This window comes from Eurosta solidaginis, chromosome 3, assembly GCF_040869045.1.
Source record: "Eurosta solidaginis isolate ZX-2024a chromosome 3, ASM4086904v1, whole genome shotgun sequence".
In the NCBI taxonomy this organism is placed as follows: Eukaryota; Metazoa; Arthropoda; class Insecta; order Diptera; family Tephritidae; genus Eurosta; species Eurosta solidaginis.
In genome coordinates, this window is record NC_090321.1 from 73,478,889 (window position 1) to 73,496,389 (window position 17,501).

At 39.3% G+C, this 17,501-nt stretch overlaps 1 protein-coding gene across 16 annotated transcripts in view; it reads right to left on the bottom strand.

Moving 5' to 3' along the window:
* Positions 1–17,501, bottom strand: part of alka (alkaliphile) — a 169,883-nt gene that overhangs the window by 31,417 nt on the left and 120,965 nt on the right. For 5 of the 16 annotated variants that reach the window (XM_067772324.1, XM_067772321.1, XM_067772320.1 and 2 more), the window contains exons 2-5: positions 14,949–15,084; positions 12,169–12,245; positions 11,972–12,071; positions 8,972–9,126 (exon numbers count right to left, since the gene is read on the bottom strand). In XM_067772324.1, the coding sequence (XP_067628425.1) occupies positions 8,972–9,126; positions 11,972–12,071; positions 12,169–12,245; positions 14,949–15,007 (391 nt within the window). In that variant the 5' untranslated portion in view covers positions 15,008–15,084. Of the gene's footprint in view, positions 1–8,971; positions 9,127–11,971; positions 12,072–12,168; positions 12,246–14,948; positions 15,085–15,226; positions 15,647–16,842; positions 17,024–17,501 lie in introns of those variants that run through there. The other 11 variants (XM_067772313.1, XM_067772318.1, XM_067772317.1 and 8 more) reach the window with 7 other exon arrangements.

Genomic DNA, 17,501 nt, shown 5'->3' on the forward strand with positions numbered 1-17,501 from the left:
GCCTCGATCACCTGTTCATTCGATGTTCGATTACTTAAATCATTTGCTCAATAGTGTTTTTCAACAATTTTTGTCGTTTACTGGTACATTGCATTATTTACATATTTTAAAATGTTTACTTAACTTGTTTCTCATAAATTTGATGTATTAACTAAATTTTAGAAATCGAAAATTATAATGTAGTCTGATTTTCCGTATACACATTTTCCCTGTGAGAGTTAGGTATGGCAATGGAAAAATAGAAAGATTTGTCACTTGTATGAATTCACAATGATTTATATAAAGAAATTACTTGACATTTTTTAATTTCTTTTCATTCTCTCCTTTTGGTGCATTGTCAAGGTGACCTGAACTATGTGTAAGGTTTTATGTTTCTAGCTCAATGAGCAGTTACTTACGGCTTCATTCTGTATTGAGAACGATTCGCCTTCAAACGATTTCGTCTAGCAATGGTATTCTTTATCTTTTTGGTTTGGCCTTTACGTCAAACAGGAAGGCGAAAGCAATTGTCAAATTATATGTTACCATCGTTTAACATAGTGCAAATACACTAGCGATTCATCTCTGAGGCGAAACGAACGTTCGTTTCGTAATAGAGAATGAGGCCCTTTAAAATCGATCGCAAGATTCAAGATTCTAAATGAATTTTTTAATATCTCAGAATATCTCGATCCCGGTCCCACCTAGAAAACGTTTAGCCTAAATATTACAACCTAATGAAGCCAAAAGTTTGATTCAAAGTTTCAGGTCTCTGCGTTATCGGTAAGTTCCTTAAAACTTGAGAGCAAAATTTCCGAGTTCGGACTATTTTTTGAATTTTCACAATCCTTGGACCACCTTATAATAATAATAAACCCAACGGATTAATACCCTCCGAAGCCCGTCCAACCGACACGAGGGGCGCATCCGCATGACGCACGGATTTGTTTTTGTTTTTGCCGAGTTGTTGATAGGCAGAGGTTTGTTAAGCGTCGTGATCTAAAACTGCTCAGCTACAGAATAAAAATCATCAGCTGAGTATTATTTACATAACAGTTGAAAATTATACATATAGTAAATTGTTAAATAAGTTAACGCTTTTAGCATATAAAGATTTTTATTTTTATTTTAGTACGAGTTAAGATAGGATAGGACAGTTTTCCTTATAGTAAAAAGTGAATCCGTTATATCAAATGAATTCGAATGAGAGTTAGAAACATGACACAAACACCGGAAAGGTTCATTTAATTCGAAATTAGATCTGCACTGCCTTAAAAGAAGAGGTTTGTAATGTCTTGACGCTCGTGATGGGACATTGAAGTTTACCTCGTTCAAAAGAAAGGGGCTAGAAATTAGTCCATTCAGTGGTTTAGCCATAAATGATACGCCTAACATTTATCTACGACTAGCGAAAGTTGGAAGATTGATAAGCTTTAACCGACTAATTTAAGGTGGAAGATTATATGCAGAGTCCCAATGAAAATTCCTTAAAGAAAAGAGTAAAAATTGCTTCTGTATTGACTCAAGCCTATCTGCATTGACTTGATATCGCGGATTCCAGACTATTGATCCGTATTCTAGCATCGGTCTAACTAATGTGGTAAAAAGGGCTTCAGTTACATAAGGGTCACTAAATTCTTTAGACCATCTCTTCACGAATGATAGAACACCTCTAGCCTTATTGGCAGTAGTCATAATATGAAGGTTGAAACTAAGTTTAGCATCCATCGTGACTCACAAGTCAACAAAATAATTTACTGATGCAAGACAAAAATTATCAATTACGTAAGAGGCTGCTACGAACATTTTTTCCCCATGTTGCATGGTCATGGAGTTATAAAGTATATTCTTAGTTTTAGGAATCTGCTCTACGGGAAGATGAATTTCTAAATATCCTTGAATATCTCGATCCCTGTCCGATCTAGAAAACTCTTTTATCCAAAATTTTGCAACCTAATAGAGCACAAAATTTTGTTAAAAGTATTAGGTCTCTGGGTTATCGGAAAGTTCCAAGCTTTATTTTGTAGAATTTTCACGATCCCTGGACCACCAAGTGAAAAGTTTTTCCCCTCATGTTGCATTGTCATGGGGATCCGAATTATGTTCTTAGTGTCAAAAATCTGGCTCTACGGGAATTTACTCAAATAGCGGTCGCAAGATTCCACATGTTTTAAATGGACTTTCTAAATATCTTTGAATATCTCGATGCCTGTCCCATCTAGAAAAATCTTTTCTCCTAAGTATAATAACCTAATAGATTCCAAAGTTTCATTCAAAGTTTCAGATCTCTTAGTTTTTGGGATGTTACTTAAAACTCGAAAGCAAAATTTCCAAGTTCGGACGTTACGATCCCTGGACCATCTAACAAAGTTTGTTTCCCTCATATAAAATTTTCATCGGATTTCGATATATGTTCCAAGTTTCAAGGCTCTCGCTCTCCGGAAAGTTACTCAAAAACGGACAACTTTTCCTAATTTTTTATGGAAATTGGCGGAAAAACATCAAATGAAACTAGTGTAAAGGAAGTAAGAATGATCTACTGCGCAGACTCGAAAACCGTTCGTTGCGGCATTTTTCATGGATGATTTGTTACTCACCAAACAAAAGCAAAAATGACGTGAAAACTCTAATGATTATGCAATAATCAATGCAAACATATAAATAAAACTAGGCATATATACACACACACAAACAAACATCATATACGTATATGCTTGCATGCAAATGTATAAAAAAAAACAAATCGTTTTGAACTTGAAGTGAACTTAACCTGACAACGCCCACCCACCCACATGAGACTAATAAACTTACAACAACAACAAAAAATTGTATGTCCAACAAAAGCCAAAAAACAAAAGAAAACAAATTTAAAACAACCCACGTGCGCTAATATCAAACAGCGAACACATACACTATAACATATACAGTTGCGAGCACGAAAATAGCACCCTGATAGAATAGCAATGCTTACCGGACGGTGTCCGACGACGCGATCCTGGTTCTAACACGGAAAATCCCAGTGGACTTACTGGCGAGCGAAATGGCCGATCTGTACAACACTAATATCGAGCGACCATCTGCAGAAGCCAAGAAAAGAGCAAGGACACAAACAATAGCTAAGTGGCAAGAACGGTGGGAAGGCTCGAGTAAAGGGCGTTGGACCTTCACGCTAGTTTGGAATGTAGCTCAATGGAATGAGCGGAAGTACGGCGAACTGAACTACCATCCAACGCAGATACTGAGTGGACATGGCGGTTCCAAAGAGCATTTATGGAAGCGTAGGATAAAGAACGATGCTCTTTGCCCAATGTGTACCACGGAGTAAGAAAACGCAGAACACGTCATGTTCCACTGCCCCCCTTTCCACGAGGAAAGACTCGATTTGCATGAAGTTTTTGGGGAGGAACCTACCACGAGAAATTTAGTATCACAAATGTGCAACAGGAAAGAGTGCTGGACTGCAAATGGCATTTATGGTCATGACACGCCTCATGGATACTGAGAGGGAGCGCAGAGTAATGCGCAGAGGAAGCAGAGGCAATGAAATCGACACTCAGAGCAAATAGCGTGAATCTGGACGCAGGGACAACAGTAGGCTCTTAAAAAATGAGAAATATGGAACGCCACCCTGAAGTAATGCGAAGTTGGTACCGGGGTGGGCGACGGTTTCAAAACGGGGCTGTTTTTTAGTCTACGGATACACGGTTGCTGCGACCGCAGCAGAGTGAACCTGTTAGTATGCGCCACCGTCGGAGCAATGATACAATAGCGCAATGATCTGTGATAATGATCGTAACTACTCCCACTGTAGATTTGTGTAGCTTGAGAAGGCAGCTAGTTCCTTTCCTTTCCAAACATGGCCATAAGGAGCTTGAGATCTCGAAATCACCTCGATCATCTCAAACTCCTCGATTTTCCTGAGAAGATAACCGAGCGGCGGTTGTACAGAGCTGTTCGCCTCGATTATGTCCTTCCCTGGTGATCTTTTCTGCAAATTCTTTCCCTTCAATATCGCTGTGCCATCCAAGGACCCAGCAAAAGGAGACATTTTGGTGCTTTATGGGCGCCAGTGAGGTTCGACACCTCAGCACGATATCCGACATCTCGCGTTTGATCCGAATGCCTTTAAAGCGCACAGGCTGTCGACAAACATCGCTTAATTGATGTCTGGGACCGTACAATCCTGGAGCAGTCTGGCTGCTCCCTTTATTGCGTAGACCTCCGCCTGGAAGACACTGCATGAGTTGGGGAGTTGGTGCAATTTATTTGCCTGTAGAGGCATTGAGTACATTCCAGGTCCTGTTCCTTACCACTGCTCAGGCCTTCTCCATTTATGTTCATTTATTTTCTGAACCTGGAAGGCAAAAACTGCCATGAAATGGTCGGTGTCGGACATTAGGTCAGTTGTGAGTCAATTTAATCGTCCCCTTGTCATTATATCGCCGCATGCCCGTATTCGGGTTGTTGTTGTTGTAGCAGTGCTTCGCCCCATCCAATAGGTGCGACCGATCAAAAATTATCATCAATATCCTCTAACTAGAGTCTAAGGAAACTTGCTGTTACAATAGGGGTGGACCATAATGAGAGGGCTGTTATAGGCGTTGGTTCCACATTGCAACTAAATAGATGGTTGGTGTCATGTGGGGACACATTGCAAGCAGGGCATACATTTTGTATGTCGGGGTTGATTCTGAATAAGTAAGAGTTTAACCTGTTGCAGTATCCAGATCGAAGTTGAGCTAGAATGACTCGCGTTTCCCTGGGGAGTGTGCGTTCCTCTTCCGCAAGTTTTGGGTATTGTTCTTTGAGTACTGGATTCACCTGGCAATTCCTGGCATAAACGTCCGACGCCTGTTTGTGGAGTTCACTGACGGCCTGCTTGTGTTTTTTTGGTTTCATGGCTGAGTTCTCTGGTGCCGTATTTCCTCACAATGCTTACGGAGATGACTACTTAAGCCCCTGGGCGGTGTTGGCTTATCAATCAGATGCCCGGTTTCTGGGTATTCAACAGGAACTGTTTGGTTAGCATCTCATTTCTCTCCCTAATGGGAAGTATTCTCGCCTCATTATGGAGATGGTGTTCTGGGGACATAAGAAGACAGCACGTGGCGGTTCTGAGAGCAGTATTTTGGCAGGCCTGTAGCTTCTTCCAGTGAGTAGTTTTTAGGCTTGGCGACCATATAGGGAACGCGTAACATGCAATCGGCTGTCCAATTGCTTTGTAAGTGGTAATGAGTGTTTCTTTATCTTCTCCCCAAGTACTGTCAGCAAGAGATTTGAGGATTTTTTTACGGCTCTGGATTTTCGGTACAATTACGGTTGCATGCTCACCAAAATGTAGATCCTCATCGAACGTTACACCCAAGATTTTGGGGTTTAAGACAGTCGGTAGCGTAGTGCCATTGACGTGGATGTTCAAAATGGTCGACATTTGAGACGTGCATGTCCTACATAAGGTCGCCGATGATTTATTCGGCGATAATGTTAGGTTTTTCGAGGTGAAAAAAATTGGAGAGATCAGGGAGGTAGCCGTTTATTTTGTTTCAAAGCTCATCGATCTGTGGGCCTGGGTCTGTGGCCATTATTGTGCAGTCATCGGCGTAGGAAACGATAGTAACTCCTTCTGGTGGCGAAGGTAGCTTTGATATGTAGAAGTTAAACAAACGGGGGATAGGACACCACCCTGTGGCACCCCTTGTTTAATTCTTCTTGGTTTTGATGTTGCGTTTCTAAATTGCACCGATGCCTGCCGGCCACCCAGATAATTTGCGGTCCACCTTTTAAGACTTGGGGGGAAGGGGAGACCCTTCCAGGTCTTGCAGTAACGCGCCATGGTTGACCGTATCAAAAGTGTTTGATAGGTATAGCGCAACGAGTACTGTTCTATGGTGGCATATATGCCGTCTGGGCCCACTGCTTTAGGTGGTTTAGTTTGACCGATGGCATCCTCAACCTCTTTGGCGGTGATGGTAATTGGGGACGCGTCGAATTTATGTTTATGTGCGTGGCTGTTGGCCCTCCGTCTAACTTTGTCAACCGTAGAATGCGTTATATATTGTCGACAAAAAACGCTCGCGCATTTTTTCGCATCCGGCAGCACTTTATCGCCAAAGACGATAGAAATTTTGTCATTGAGCTTGGACGGATTCGCTAGGGAATTTACGGCGGATCAATGCTTACCCGCACCGGCAGAGAGGTTACAACTACTTGGATGTTCCTCCCATTTCGCCCGCTTGTGTTCATCTACAAGCAATCTGATGCGTTGGTTTATATCCCTTATTTGGGGGTCGCCGGAATCGAGCTGTCTTATAAGGTCACGTTCTCTCGCTAAATTTGGGGCCTCCGCCGGAAAAGGGGGCCGAATTTCGGGAATTCGTCCGGCGGGAATAAAGCGAGCCGAGGCGGATTCAATGATTTTGCGGAAAGCACGCTCCCTTTGGCGAGCATCAATCGGGATATGGAGGGCAGCGAAGCGGCTGTCTGTAAAGGATTTGTATTCATCCCACTTTCCCTTTTTAGACTTTATGGTCGGATGTCAATGTTACCAACGACTGCCAGTTGATGCAGTTTACGAGTCCTGCACTCACGATTGCTATGTATGGCGAACTGTGACAGCTTCTACCATACGAGTGAGGGCGTCTCCGTTTATTGTGCAGAACGTCGTTTCTTCTATTTGATCTGCCAACATCTCACCCCAGCTGTCCGCCTGCAAATGTGAATGCCATAGATCGTGATGGGCATTGAGTAAGGCGCTGATATTACGGTGGTATCCACTGGGGCAGCCGGGGGCAGGAAGGATGTAGATGTTGATGATTTCTAGGTTTACATCGCCTGACCGGACAGATAAGCCGTGACGTTCTAACACATTGTCGCTGCGGCCGATGTCGGGATCAGATATATGATGTTGCACTGAGTGGCGTATCATACACGCGAGACCGCCTCCCGTTCCGCTCTCGCGATCTTTTCTGTGGACATTACACCCAGAACAGGTCTGCAGAGGAGATCTTGCAGTGAGTTTAGTCTCTTGAGTCGCAGCAGTGCGGATGTTGTGCCGCTTCATGAAATCGACTATCTCCGTGATCTTTCCAGATAATCCATTACAGTTTAACTGCAGAATTCTGAAGTGCATCGTGGGAGACGTCGTCACTCTAGGAGTAAGTGACGGGTGACTACGCCAGAGTTGTGAAAGGATAGGACGCCATTGTTGATGTGGCCCTGGGACTGGATGTCCCTGGGTAAGTATTGGGGTACCCGGTGTATTTGGGTTTGCGGTCTGGCAACATGGCGCAATGAAGCCTGTCGGGGGGTTTCCGTCGCGGAGACCCAAACATCTAAGAAAGTGGCACCGTCAAAGGCAGGAGCTGCATTGGGCGGATGTCGCAAACATATATATTCTGTGTTGGCAAACGGTGCAAAAGGTGGTAGGGACTAAGAGTCTGTTTCCTGACCTACACGATTGCTGCCGGTAAAGAGGGGGGAAGAAGACGGGGGCGAGGTGATGCTCGGCATTGCTAGCCACTCTACTACGGATATTGTAGTTAGGAGTGCGAGCGGCCGTATGAGCTGGTGGCGCCGTAGGGCGCGAGCAGCAGCGGGTATTTGTTGTGGCTTGCTGAGCAGCAGAGCGGCTGGGAGGTAGTGGGGGGCGGGGGGCGCTAATGAGTAGACTACAGGACGCCCTTGTGCGTGAATAGCAAGGAGCCACAAAAGATTTATAAAAGTTACGAGGACGTCGGGTTTTGGGATCTAGCCCAGAACAACCTGTACGATTCAACCATTCCTTACATGTGACATACTGACAAGAGTATGACCGTCCTAAAAAGATTATTTCCGGCAGACGCAGGACCGTGGTCAGGAGACGGGCCCGGATTGGCCTCGATACCTTCCCGGAGCAGGAGAGTATGGCGCAGTCCCGCTGCAAGGAGCTGGGAGGATGACAATTTGTGGGAGGCACACAACAAATTAAATGGGGTTACACTGAAATGACAGTCCTTGGTGGGGAAAAAACCCGAGTCGCTCCGGTACATAGAACCGACTGCCTTGGGAAGCGAGAATGTAATTGTAAATTGCCACTGCTTCTTTCGTGTTCGCAGCGTTACGTATATAAAAAATGTCGTATTGAATAAAAGCAACAAAAAAAAAAAAAAAAAAAAAAAAAAAAAAAAAACAAATGCAAACACGAATTTAGCAAATTGCTTCATCTAAACCACAGATAAGCACATTGTACTGCTAAGCGAAAAACAGTAATTTTGTTTACCAGTAATGCACTTGGATTTGCATTACCGGTAAAATTTGGCTGCTTTTTATAAAAGCGCTTCAGTGATCAATACATTTTTGATAGAATTTTTTCAATGAACTGTAAAATTGTTTTGATAATAGAGTTTTTTTTGCATTACCATTTAAATTTTAGTGCCCGTTAATAAAAATTTGAGATGCTATTTAATTTTTTCTTGAATTTGTTAAATAAATATAATTTCGTCTGCTAAGGCAATTTGCATTACATACTTTGCATTGGCACCACAATTTTAGTATCCGTTAGATACAAATTTGAGGTGCTAGTTAATCGTTCCCTGAATTTGTTCAATAATTGTAATTTTTTCCAATATTTATATCACTAGTAAAATTTTACGCATTACTGAAAATCTTTTAAGTACCGATAAGCGAAGTCTTACTAATGATGTACTTTTATTTGCTTTAGCCGTAAAATTTTAGTGATAAATAATTTTTTTGATCAAATTATTTCCAGTAAAAGCTTAGTTAGCCTTTAAAATTCAAAAACAGATATTTCTATTAATTTTTAATGATACTGGTATAAGAAATTGTAATATTTTGCGACTATGTACAGTTATTCGTACTGCACTACACTTCTTGCAGCAGCGTGCCCATATATGAATAAAATAGAGTTGCGTGTCTAAAAAATAGCACACTCGCACGTATACATTAGATATAAAGTGATTGTTGTCTTTGGTATGCAGTATATGATTGCACTTACCGGCAATTTTTGAGTTCAAAAAGTACGGATCCGGTTGCCAGAGATTGTCGAAAAATTCTGGAAGTAGTGTCACATAATCATCACCTTCCTCAAATATATCATCGGACACTTCGAGTCTTGATTCAAGCCAGCGTTGGTGTATAAACATATCTACCCTGAAAATTGAATTTATAGTTTAGTAAAGATTTTCATATAAAATTATGGAACTCATCTGGCTTATAATGTATGTTCTTGCTGTTTTAACATTCAGCTAGACGATTTTGAACTTGACAAAGCAGCGAGGGCATCACTTTTAGTTTTGCTGCCGACAATGAGTTTCGATAGAAACATTCGCTTGGGTCGGTACATTTTTTTTCTTGATTTTAAAACTGCCAGCAAAACTTTAAAGATTACTCGTTATTTCAAATAATTTACAATTTAGTATTAGTTATGCAAATATTTCGGAATGCCTCCAAAATATGGTAGCAAAGCTTTAACTTGAAGCTGTTTCACAGATTGAAGTTTGTACAACAAACATTCTCCGGGACCAAAAAGCTTTGTTTATTTGGACCTAGCACGCATCTTCCTGCGTTTACGCTTCAACCTCCGTATACGCTTCTTACGCCACTTAGCTCTCATTTTTCTTTCTTCATACGAAGACGGTTATAGAACGAAAGATGCCTCAGCCGCCTAAATTTTATTCACTGATCGATGTCAATGGTCGCGTAAACTTATAATTACATCTGCTTCAACACACAATGTAACCCTACATGCTGTGTTCTCATAGGTGGTGTGATATTCTTCACCTCACCAGTTAGTTAGTAAGGGTCGAGTGGAGAATCCATCAGCTCTTTGATGAGTTGAACTTTTGTTGGGATCCTTTCGGTACTTGGAAAGCTGCATAGAAGTTTGTGCTTATCTTGACTGCTAAAAGCTGGTAGATTTCGACTAGGGGTCCGCACATCCAAGAGGCAATAGTTCCGCTTGCCATATTTGGATCAGGAGATAGTCAGGTAACTTGGCGTGTTATTGTATGCTAAAACTGGCTACTATAGGGAATTGTATTTCGTGCTGCGGTGAAGTCATTAGGCACATAGAAGATATTACATCGTAGAAGCTAAGTTCTGTCCTAGCTTCCGTTGGCGCGTCAGCGCAAATATATGATATGATGAAGAACGATAAACTTTACATAAACATGTAACAACGGGACTCCTTAAATGACCGCTGTCGTGAACGTCATGCAATCGCCTTGACTCGCGACGTTCTTTGATTTCCGCTAGAGCTATCAGCGATACGTTCTCTATAAATGCTTGGACATTCCAGATTTCTGCCCTTAAATCGAAGTCCTTTGACATGGTCGTCGAGGCTTTTGTTTGATTTTAATTCCACTTCTATTGTGCCGCTAAGAGCTCACGAACGGAACTAGGGAGGCTGTTCGTTCAGTATTTGATAAAGCTATATTACTATCGCCGTCTGGTTTTAACTCAGGCTGGCCCGATGCATTGAGCCTCGATGCAGTTGTTAACGCTTTGTCCTTCGCCACCAGGTCTACATATGGAATGTGCAGGATACCACATAGTGCAGCCTCCGGAGTTGCTTTTAGATCTTCCGTGATGCTATGCATTGATAGCCTGCACACCCCTTCTTATTCGTTGTGGTAGTTGTATTTTATGCACGGGCTGGAAGCATCAAACCGTGCAGGTAACCGTGAGTACATGATCATTTCTGGAAAGCGATTGTCAATGGGGTAACTATTACAACAACAACAACACTTGACCTTTGTGGGTCCCGGCACACCACAGTGTTAACTAAGTACCTTACGAATTCTAAACTTAAAAATTTACCGACCACCCAATGAGATCATAGGGCTATTCCATGGCGAAGCCATACAAGGTGGCCGCATACATGAAAACAAACACTCATATCCCATGTATTTTGTTTTTATAATTCTTTGGTTTAATTTAAAAATCGTCAGGCGATGAAATGTCAAATCAGACAACAATCAGCTGATTTCCTCCGCAAAGACAGACAGTAAATGGCCAATTAATGGTGACTTATCCATAACCAGATAAAACAGCTGATCGAACCAACCTGAATTGAATTGAAATCTATGTAATCTATTAATGGTGCCATACCATAACGCTAAAGCCATAACCATATCATAGCCAACCAATTGATTTTTGGTTTTTCGCCATATCCATAACCTAAAAATAGTTGAGTTGGAGAATTTATTAACTTTTTGTGGATTTTATTCATTGTTTTGGATACGTTATGAATAAGAGACTTATTTTTTGTGGAATTTGTTTGTAATTTTTTGCGTTTTCTTCGTTTTTCTGAAATTTTCACGATTTTTAGCTTAAGACACCATGAATCGATCACATTGGAGATGGTTCTGGATATGGGTATGGTTACGACTATGGCTTTAGGGTTAAGGAAGTTTAATTGGCCCTTTAAGTGTGTGATAGGTTACCGAAGGTATCGATAGCTTGAAATTTTAATCACAATCGATAATTTTAGTTAATATCGATACTTAGTCTGAAAATTTGTCCCTCAGAATTTTTTAGCATTTTAAGTATCGCGAATGAAAGATGACGCTCCGGCCAAGAAAATTTTTCTATCAAACCCGCCTATGGAAGCAGAGGTAAATGGCAGTCCCCACTCCGTTGGAAGGACCAAACAGTTAAGCGCCAATTAAGTAAGTAAGTATCGCTTTCGACTTATTAATACCGTTGTTACTTCGAGTATTTCGATACCTCTCACGATATTTTTGATCGATGTGATGATTTAGCCGGCGACCGCTTATATAAAATTTTCGAAAGTCTCGATAAGTTTTTTGAAAATATCGAAAACTATCAATGCTGTGAAAATCCATAGTTTTTTTTTAGCTCTAAGATCAAAGTCAAGAAAAACAGATTTGGTAAAGTGGACAAGGGGAAATTTCCTATTCAATGAACTCCAAACCAGAAAGATAATTAAAAAATAGCCCTCTATTGAATATTCTTAGAGCATCTTTCGACTTACCTAAAGTCCATATCCTCTACATTGATTGAATTAATATCTACGACAAATATGCTAAAGTCTACTATCACTGGAGAACCTTTCTTCGAAGGTGGTCTCATTTCTGCAATGTAAAAACAAAATAAAACGTATGACTGTTATAAACTCCTTGGAGAATTTAGGTAGTTTACTAGTTGATATACTCATAGGTAACTACTTACCCTTGACATAATTTGGAGGAAGGACTACGCGGGGTTTTGCCGTGTAGTTCGCTAAGGCATCCGTTGAATCAGTCAGCCTAAAAAAATTAAAGAAAATATATACTAAAACTTCTAGAAGTTAATTAATGAGGGAAGGAAGAAGTTTTTCAATCAGTATAATATAAATTTAGACCCCAAAGAAGAAATGTTATAACAGGGCTCTTTTGAGAAAAAGCCAAAAAATCCTCGGCTCACCATGGTTATGCATCAGTGACATACACTCAACGAAGTATTTCATCTTCCTTGAGTTCCTTAGGGTAAGGTAATTATAGAAAATAAGATTAAAAAAAAGAGTACACAAATATTACATATCACACCTCTTCAATTATTCTACTCAAAACTTTACTCGGAGCTACCCAAAGTAAATTATAGAGCGCCCAGAATAGCAGGCCGCGTACGGGTCAGAAGGAAGCAGAGAAGAGTGCCGCCATAAAACGAACCAACTCAAGTGCGGGAAAGCGCTATGTGAACAGCGATGCCATAAAGACTACAACCGCCGAATTAAGCCATGGACGGTGCCAAGATGCCAAACATTGTAGATTCTCAGTTCCGCTCTCGCCTATCGGCTGGCGCTAGTGCGGTGTGGTTCGGCTTACGATGTATCAGGGACGGAGGGGACTCTTGAGTCTTATCAAATTACGTACCTCTCGTCACTGGCCCAAGAAAGTAAATAGTAGAAAAATACAATTGCATCTCGGCAGAGTCTGCTTTAAAGAAATGTAAACTAATGGAACAATGAACTATTTGTATCAATGCGGGACAAAGGGATTGGCATACTTTAGTTCATTCCGCTGCTGAAGTTGAAGGAACTCAAAGATATCGAACACATTATATATTTAAACACATCGCATGCAAATAACAGTACAGGCGCTTTGATCTGGGCTCTCATTATCAAACATTACTTCTCCGGTAATTTCTCATTGGTTAGTTCAAAGCTGCGCATCGATGCTTAATTGATCCATTGGAGTCTCGCCACGCTAACCAGCCATACTCACTCGACCTACACGTTATTCGTAAAGACACCAGCATGAAGTCATTCAACGAAGAACAGCTTGCCTCAGTCTTAAGCAGCAGTCACGCACAGCACCAGTTTCGCACTAGATTTAATGACTATCCCCGAACTGGTGCTAATCATATGCAGATCGGGACAGTTGGTAGCTACAATTGTACGAATTACGCTTAAGTTTGAGCTAGCTATTTCAGAACTACTTACGGCTGACCTAGTTAAAAACACATTCAAAAGGTTTGCCATTTCGTAGTTCATTACATAGGGGTATTAAGGTCAGGTCTTTATCAACTTATCTGCTTAAAAATTAGAATTTAAGCAATTAAGCTGATAACAAGGGTGGCGTAAATACCCCAAATGTTAAAGGTATCTGTTGAAAGCACTGCACTCACTGACAGAACTAGAACTAGTACCACCTCTTAATGGTATAGTTCTGCGCTAGTTCTAAACTAGGTCAATTGACTGCACGTGATCTAAAGACACATTTATAACTAGGCTTACTGTCAATTGTTTATATATCCAACAAATATTTTAAAGCAAGAACGCCCGAAGCAGACTTCAAACCTTCTTCACAAAGCGGGGAAAATGATCTAGAGAACACTCTTATAGACAGCATAGCGTCTAGAGGAGAAACCAGAGACACCATACAAAAGATGGTATGAGACTGATAGCTAGCTGCAGCCGTGGTGTTGTGGTAGCGTACGCCGCCTACCACACCTAAGGTCCATAAAAAAATTGAGAACAGTTTTTTCAAATAGAAAAGTGTTTCTAAGCGGGTTGTCACTCGGCAGTGGTTTGACAAACAATCTTGAGTTAATATCTGCCATAGAAAGCTTCTCAGGGAGAATTCATCAGTCTTGCAGCTGCCGTACGGAGTCGGTATAAAAAATTTAGAGAAATTGTCCGATTGTACGAGCAGGACGCAAATTGGAAGAGAAGTCGGCCTAAATTTCCTCGGAGTAAAATCGACCCAATTATTAATTTATTTATTTATATATAAAACTGTTAATCCTATTGAGCAACCTAACCCTTAAATTCCATAAGGATGAAATCCAGATTTCCTGGTGCATGCCCGAAGTATGTTTCTTTGTGGGGCACTTTCGATGCGGCAGCCACCGTTATAACATTACGAAGTAGCAAAATAGATTTGCTTAAACTGAACCAAAGACAAGGATCGTAAATCGGACAGTATTGCAACCTCAGTGGACGATATTGCAGGTCTGCCAGAACATTCCTCTCAGAATATTCTCACGGCAGCCAGGTCTTAGGACCGAAATAGCTCTGTTTTAGCTCAACAATGACTATTATTTCCTTATAACCATATATAATTCGCCACATCCCATCCATGTGCTGACAAGGCAGAGTGGAGTACTGCTATTACAAATTTATATCGGCTCTTCACTTTTATAGTGAAGCAAAAATATTCCAAGTTAAAGATCACAAAGCAATGGTTGAAATACAGATCCTTATTTGAGAGACTACAACAGAAAACAGATACATACATTAACCTGAATTGATTTGTATGGACGAAAGTTAACCGATATCGCGCCATCGATTTTTCGATAGGATTTGGGCTCAGGAAAAAAATTTCCACTACGCATACCCAAATAAATAATTTTCGAGCCTGCGAATTTTTTTTTTTTTCGATGGCGCGATATCGGTTAGCTTTCGTCCATACAAATCGATTCAGGTTAATGTACATTCATGAGTTATTTTAATATAAATTATAACTTACCAAATCCATATCAATCCCAGACTGCATGGCAATAATAGATTTGTGTATTTATCCAGCATTATGAAAATAGTGGATAATATATAAACTATTTCAACTCATCTCACTTTGTATTGATGTGAGATTGCTCAGGAATGCACTAAAACACGTAAAACAAAATTTATGAATATTTTATCACAAACCTGATTTTTAATTGACTTTAATAAATTCGAAACAATTTTTTTTTTTATTGAGCTGGAATAATTAAATTTTTGTCTATTAATTGCCAAATTATAACTTACATACGTTATCATGTTTATTTAATTTATAAATTTTTTTTAACTTTGTATTTTGTTTTTCACTCATATTTATTATTTGATTTTTCCATTAATTTTGTTCTTTTGTATTTTTTAATGTTTAATTTTTGTTTTGTTACTTTCTGCTAACTATTGTAAGTTTTCGGTTTAACTTTTATTTTTTATTTTTTTAAAATGCTTTGGTATGAATTTGTATATTCAGGCTTTAATTGTTTTAAATTTATTATTTAAAATGTTCTTATTTATGAATTTAATATTTTTGTTTAAAAATTTTAGTTTTTCAATTTAAAGGTAAGTTTTTAGCATATGTATTTAATTTGCGAGCTTTGCTCATATTGCTTTATATATATGGTTTTTGTAATTGATATTAGAGAAAAATTGTAAGTTGACAAACGGCGATGATTACTAGGACATGTGGTAAGTTTTTAGTTTCGAACTCTCATATTCTTAATCCTGAAATTTTGCTACATATTCCCCAAATTTGTGTGCTTATTTCAAAGTTTAGTATGCAAATTAAATTTGAAGTTTTTACCTTAAAACTTTTGTTTCGAAAAATATAAAATTCGAAACACGAATCGTAAGTTAAATTTTAAAATATTTACTAAAAATTTTTAGTTATTTTTTGAGTATGCAGTTTTGTAGATTATTGCAGTTTACTTTAACAAAGTGTTAACCTTTATCCCCCAAACCATGTTTTGATTCTTGAAATTTTTTTTGTCAGCTTTCTTCCTTATAAAAACATTACATTCACAAGTTTGTCAACTCAGCTGACAAAATAAATTTTCAAAAATCATAACATATTTTAGGGGATTAAGATTAACACTTCATTGAACTAAAATTCAATAATCTACAAAACAGCATGCTCAGAAGATTCGGCAAAATTCGAATTGCGTAAGTTCTTGAGTTTTATTTTTTATGGACCGTGCTTTCATAAAAAGATAGTGAAAACTGCAAAAGGTCCTTGCGCCGGACCCGTGCGCATCTTGCGCAACCAATATAAAAGTCTCTTATCAAATATCAACGGAAATCAGCTGTTCTATCTATAAATTAAAACTTAACCTTGCGCTGCCATCTAGCGTGTGGTAGCAACTGCCGGTAATGCAGTGCAAATATTCACAATAGTGCCATAATACAAATAGATTTCTTTGTGTGCTCACAATTGTTTATTTAAAAAAAATTATTTTAATAAAATATATCTAAACAAAAGCACTACGACCAAAATTGGCCAAAGCTCGCTAATAGCCCGAATCTCCATCTTTACAACCAAAACTTTATTTATAGATTTGGATTTCAAATAACAGCGAAAAAGGGACCCGTATATAGAAACAGCAATTAGAAATAATATATACATATGATTGTGTGCTAAGAAAGTTCCGGATTTTGTGCAAATGGTGTAGCATCATTGCATTTGCAAACTGCAATACACTAACAAAATATACGGATATGCATTTGCTATGTTATTGTAAATAAGCATACGATTTATCCAATACAATAAAATACTCAAAAATCTTGATGTACGCTGACGATGTAAAACTTTTGAAATCATACGCGTCTGTTGAGGAACATTCCTTGCTTCAAACGGATTTAAATCACTTGGTTACCTGGTGCAATGTAAATTATATGCCGCTCAATCTTAAAAGATGTAAACTTATGTGTTTTCTCGGAGAATTTTGTCGTCAGCTTCATATACAATTAACAACTATAGTGTAGAAATTGTAAATAATTTTGTTGACTTGGGAGTCATGATGGATTCCAAACTTAGCTTCAACCTTCATATTAATGCTACAGTGATTAAAGGCAAATGTGTTTTTGCATTTGTTAAACGGTGGTCAAAAAATTTAATGACCCTTACGTAACTAAAGCACTTTTTACAACATTAGTTAGGCCAATATTAGAATATGGCTCAGTAATCTGGAATCCGCGTTATCAAGTCCATGCAGACAGTCTCGAATCAATACAAAAACAATTTTTACTATTTGCCTTAAGAAATTTTCAATTGTACTCTTTATATAATCTTACACCTTATACTAATCGATTAAAGCTTATCAATCTTCCAACTCTTGCTAGTCGAAGGGAAATGTTGGTGTAATATTTATGACAAAACTACTGAATGGATCGATTTCAAGCCCATTCCTTCTGAATGCAGTGAGCTTTTGTGTTCCCTCTCGGACTTCGAGACACTTCAAACCTCTCCTGCTGAAACAATGTAGAACGAATTTCGAACTAAATGAACCTTTTCGGTGCTTATGCCAAGATTATA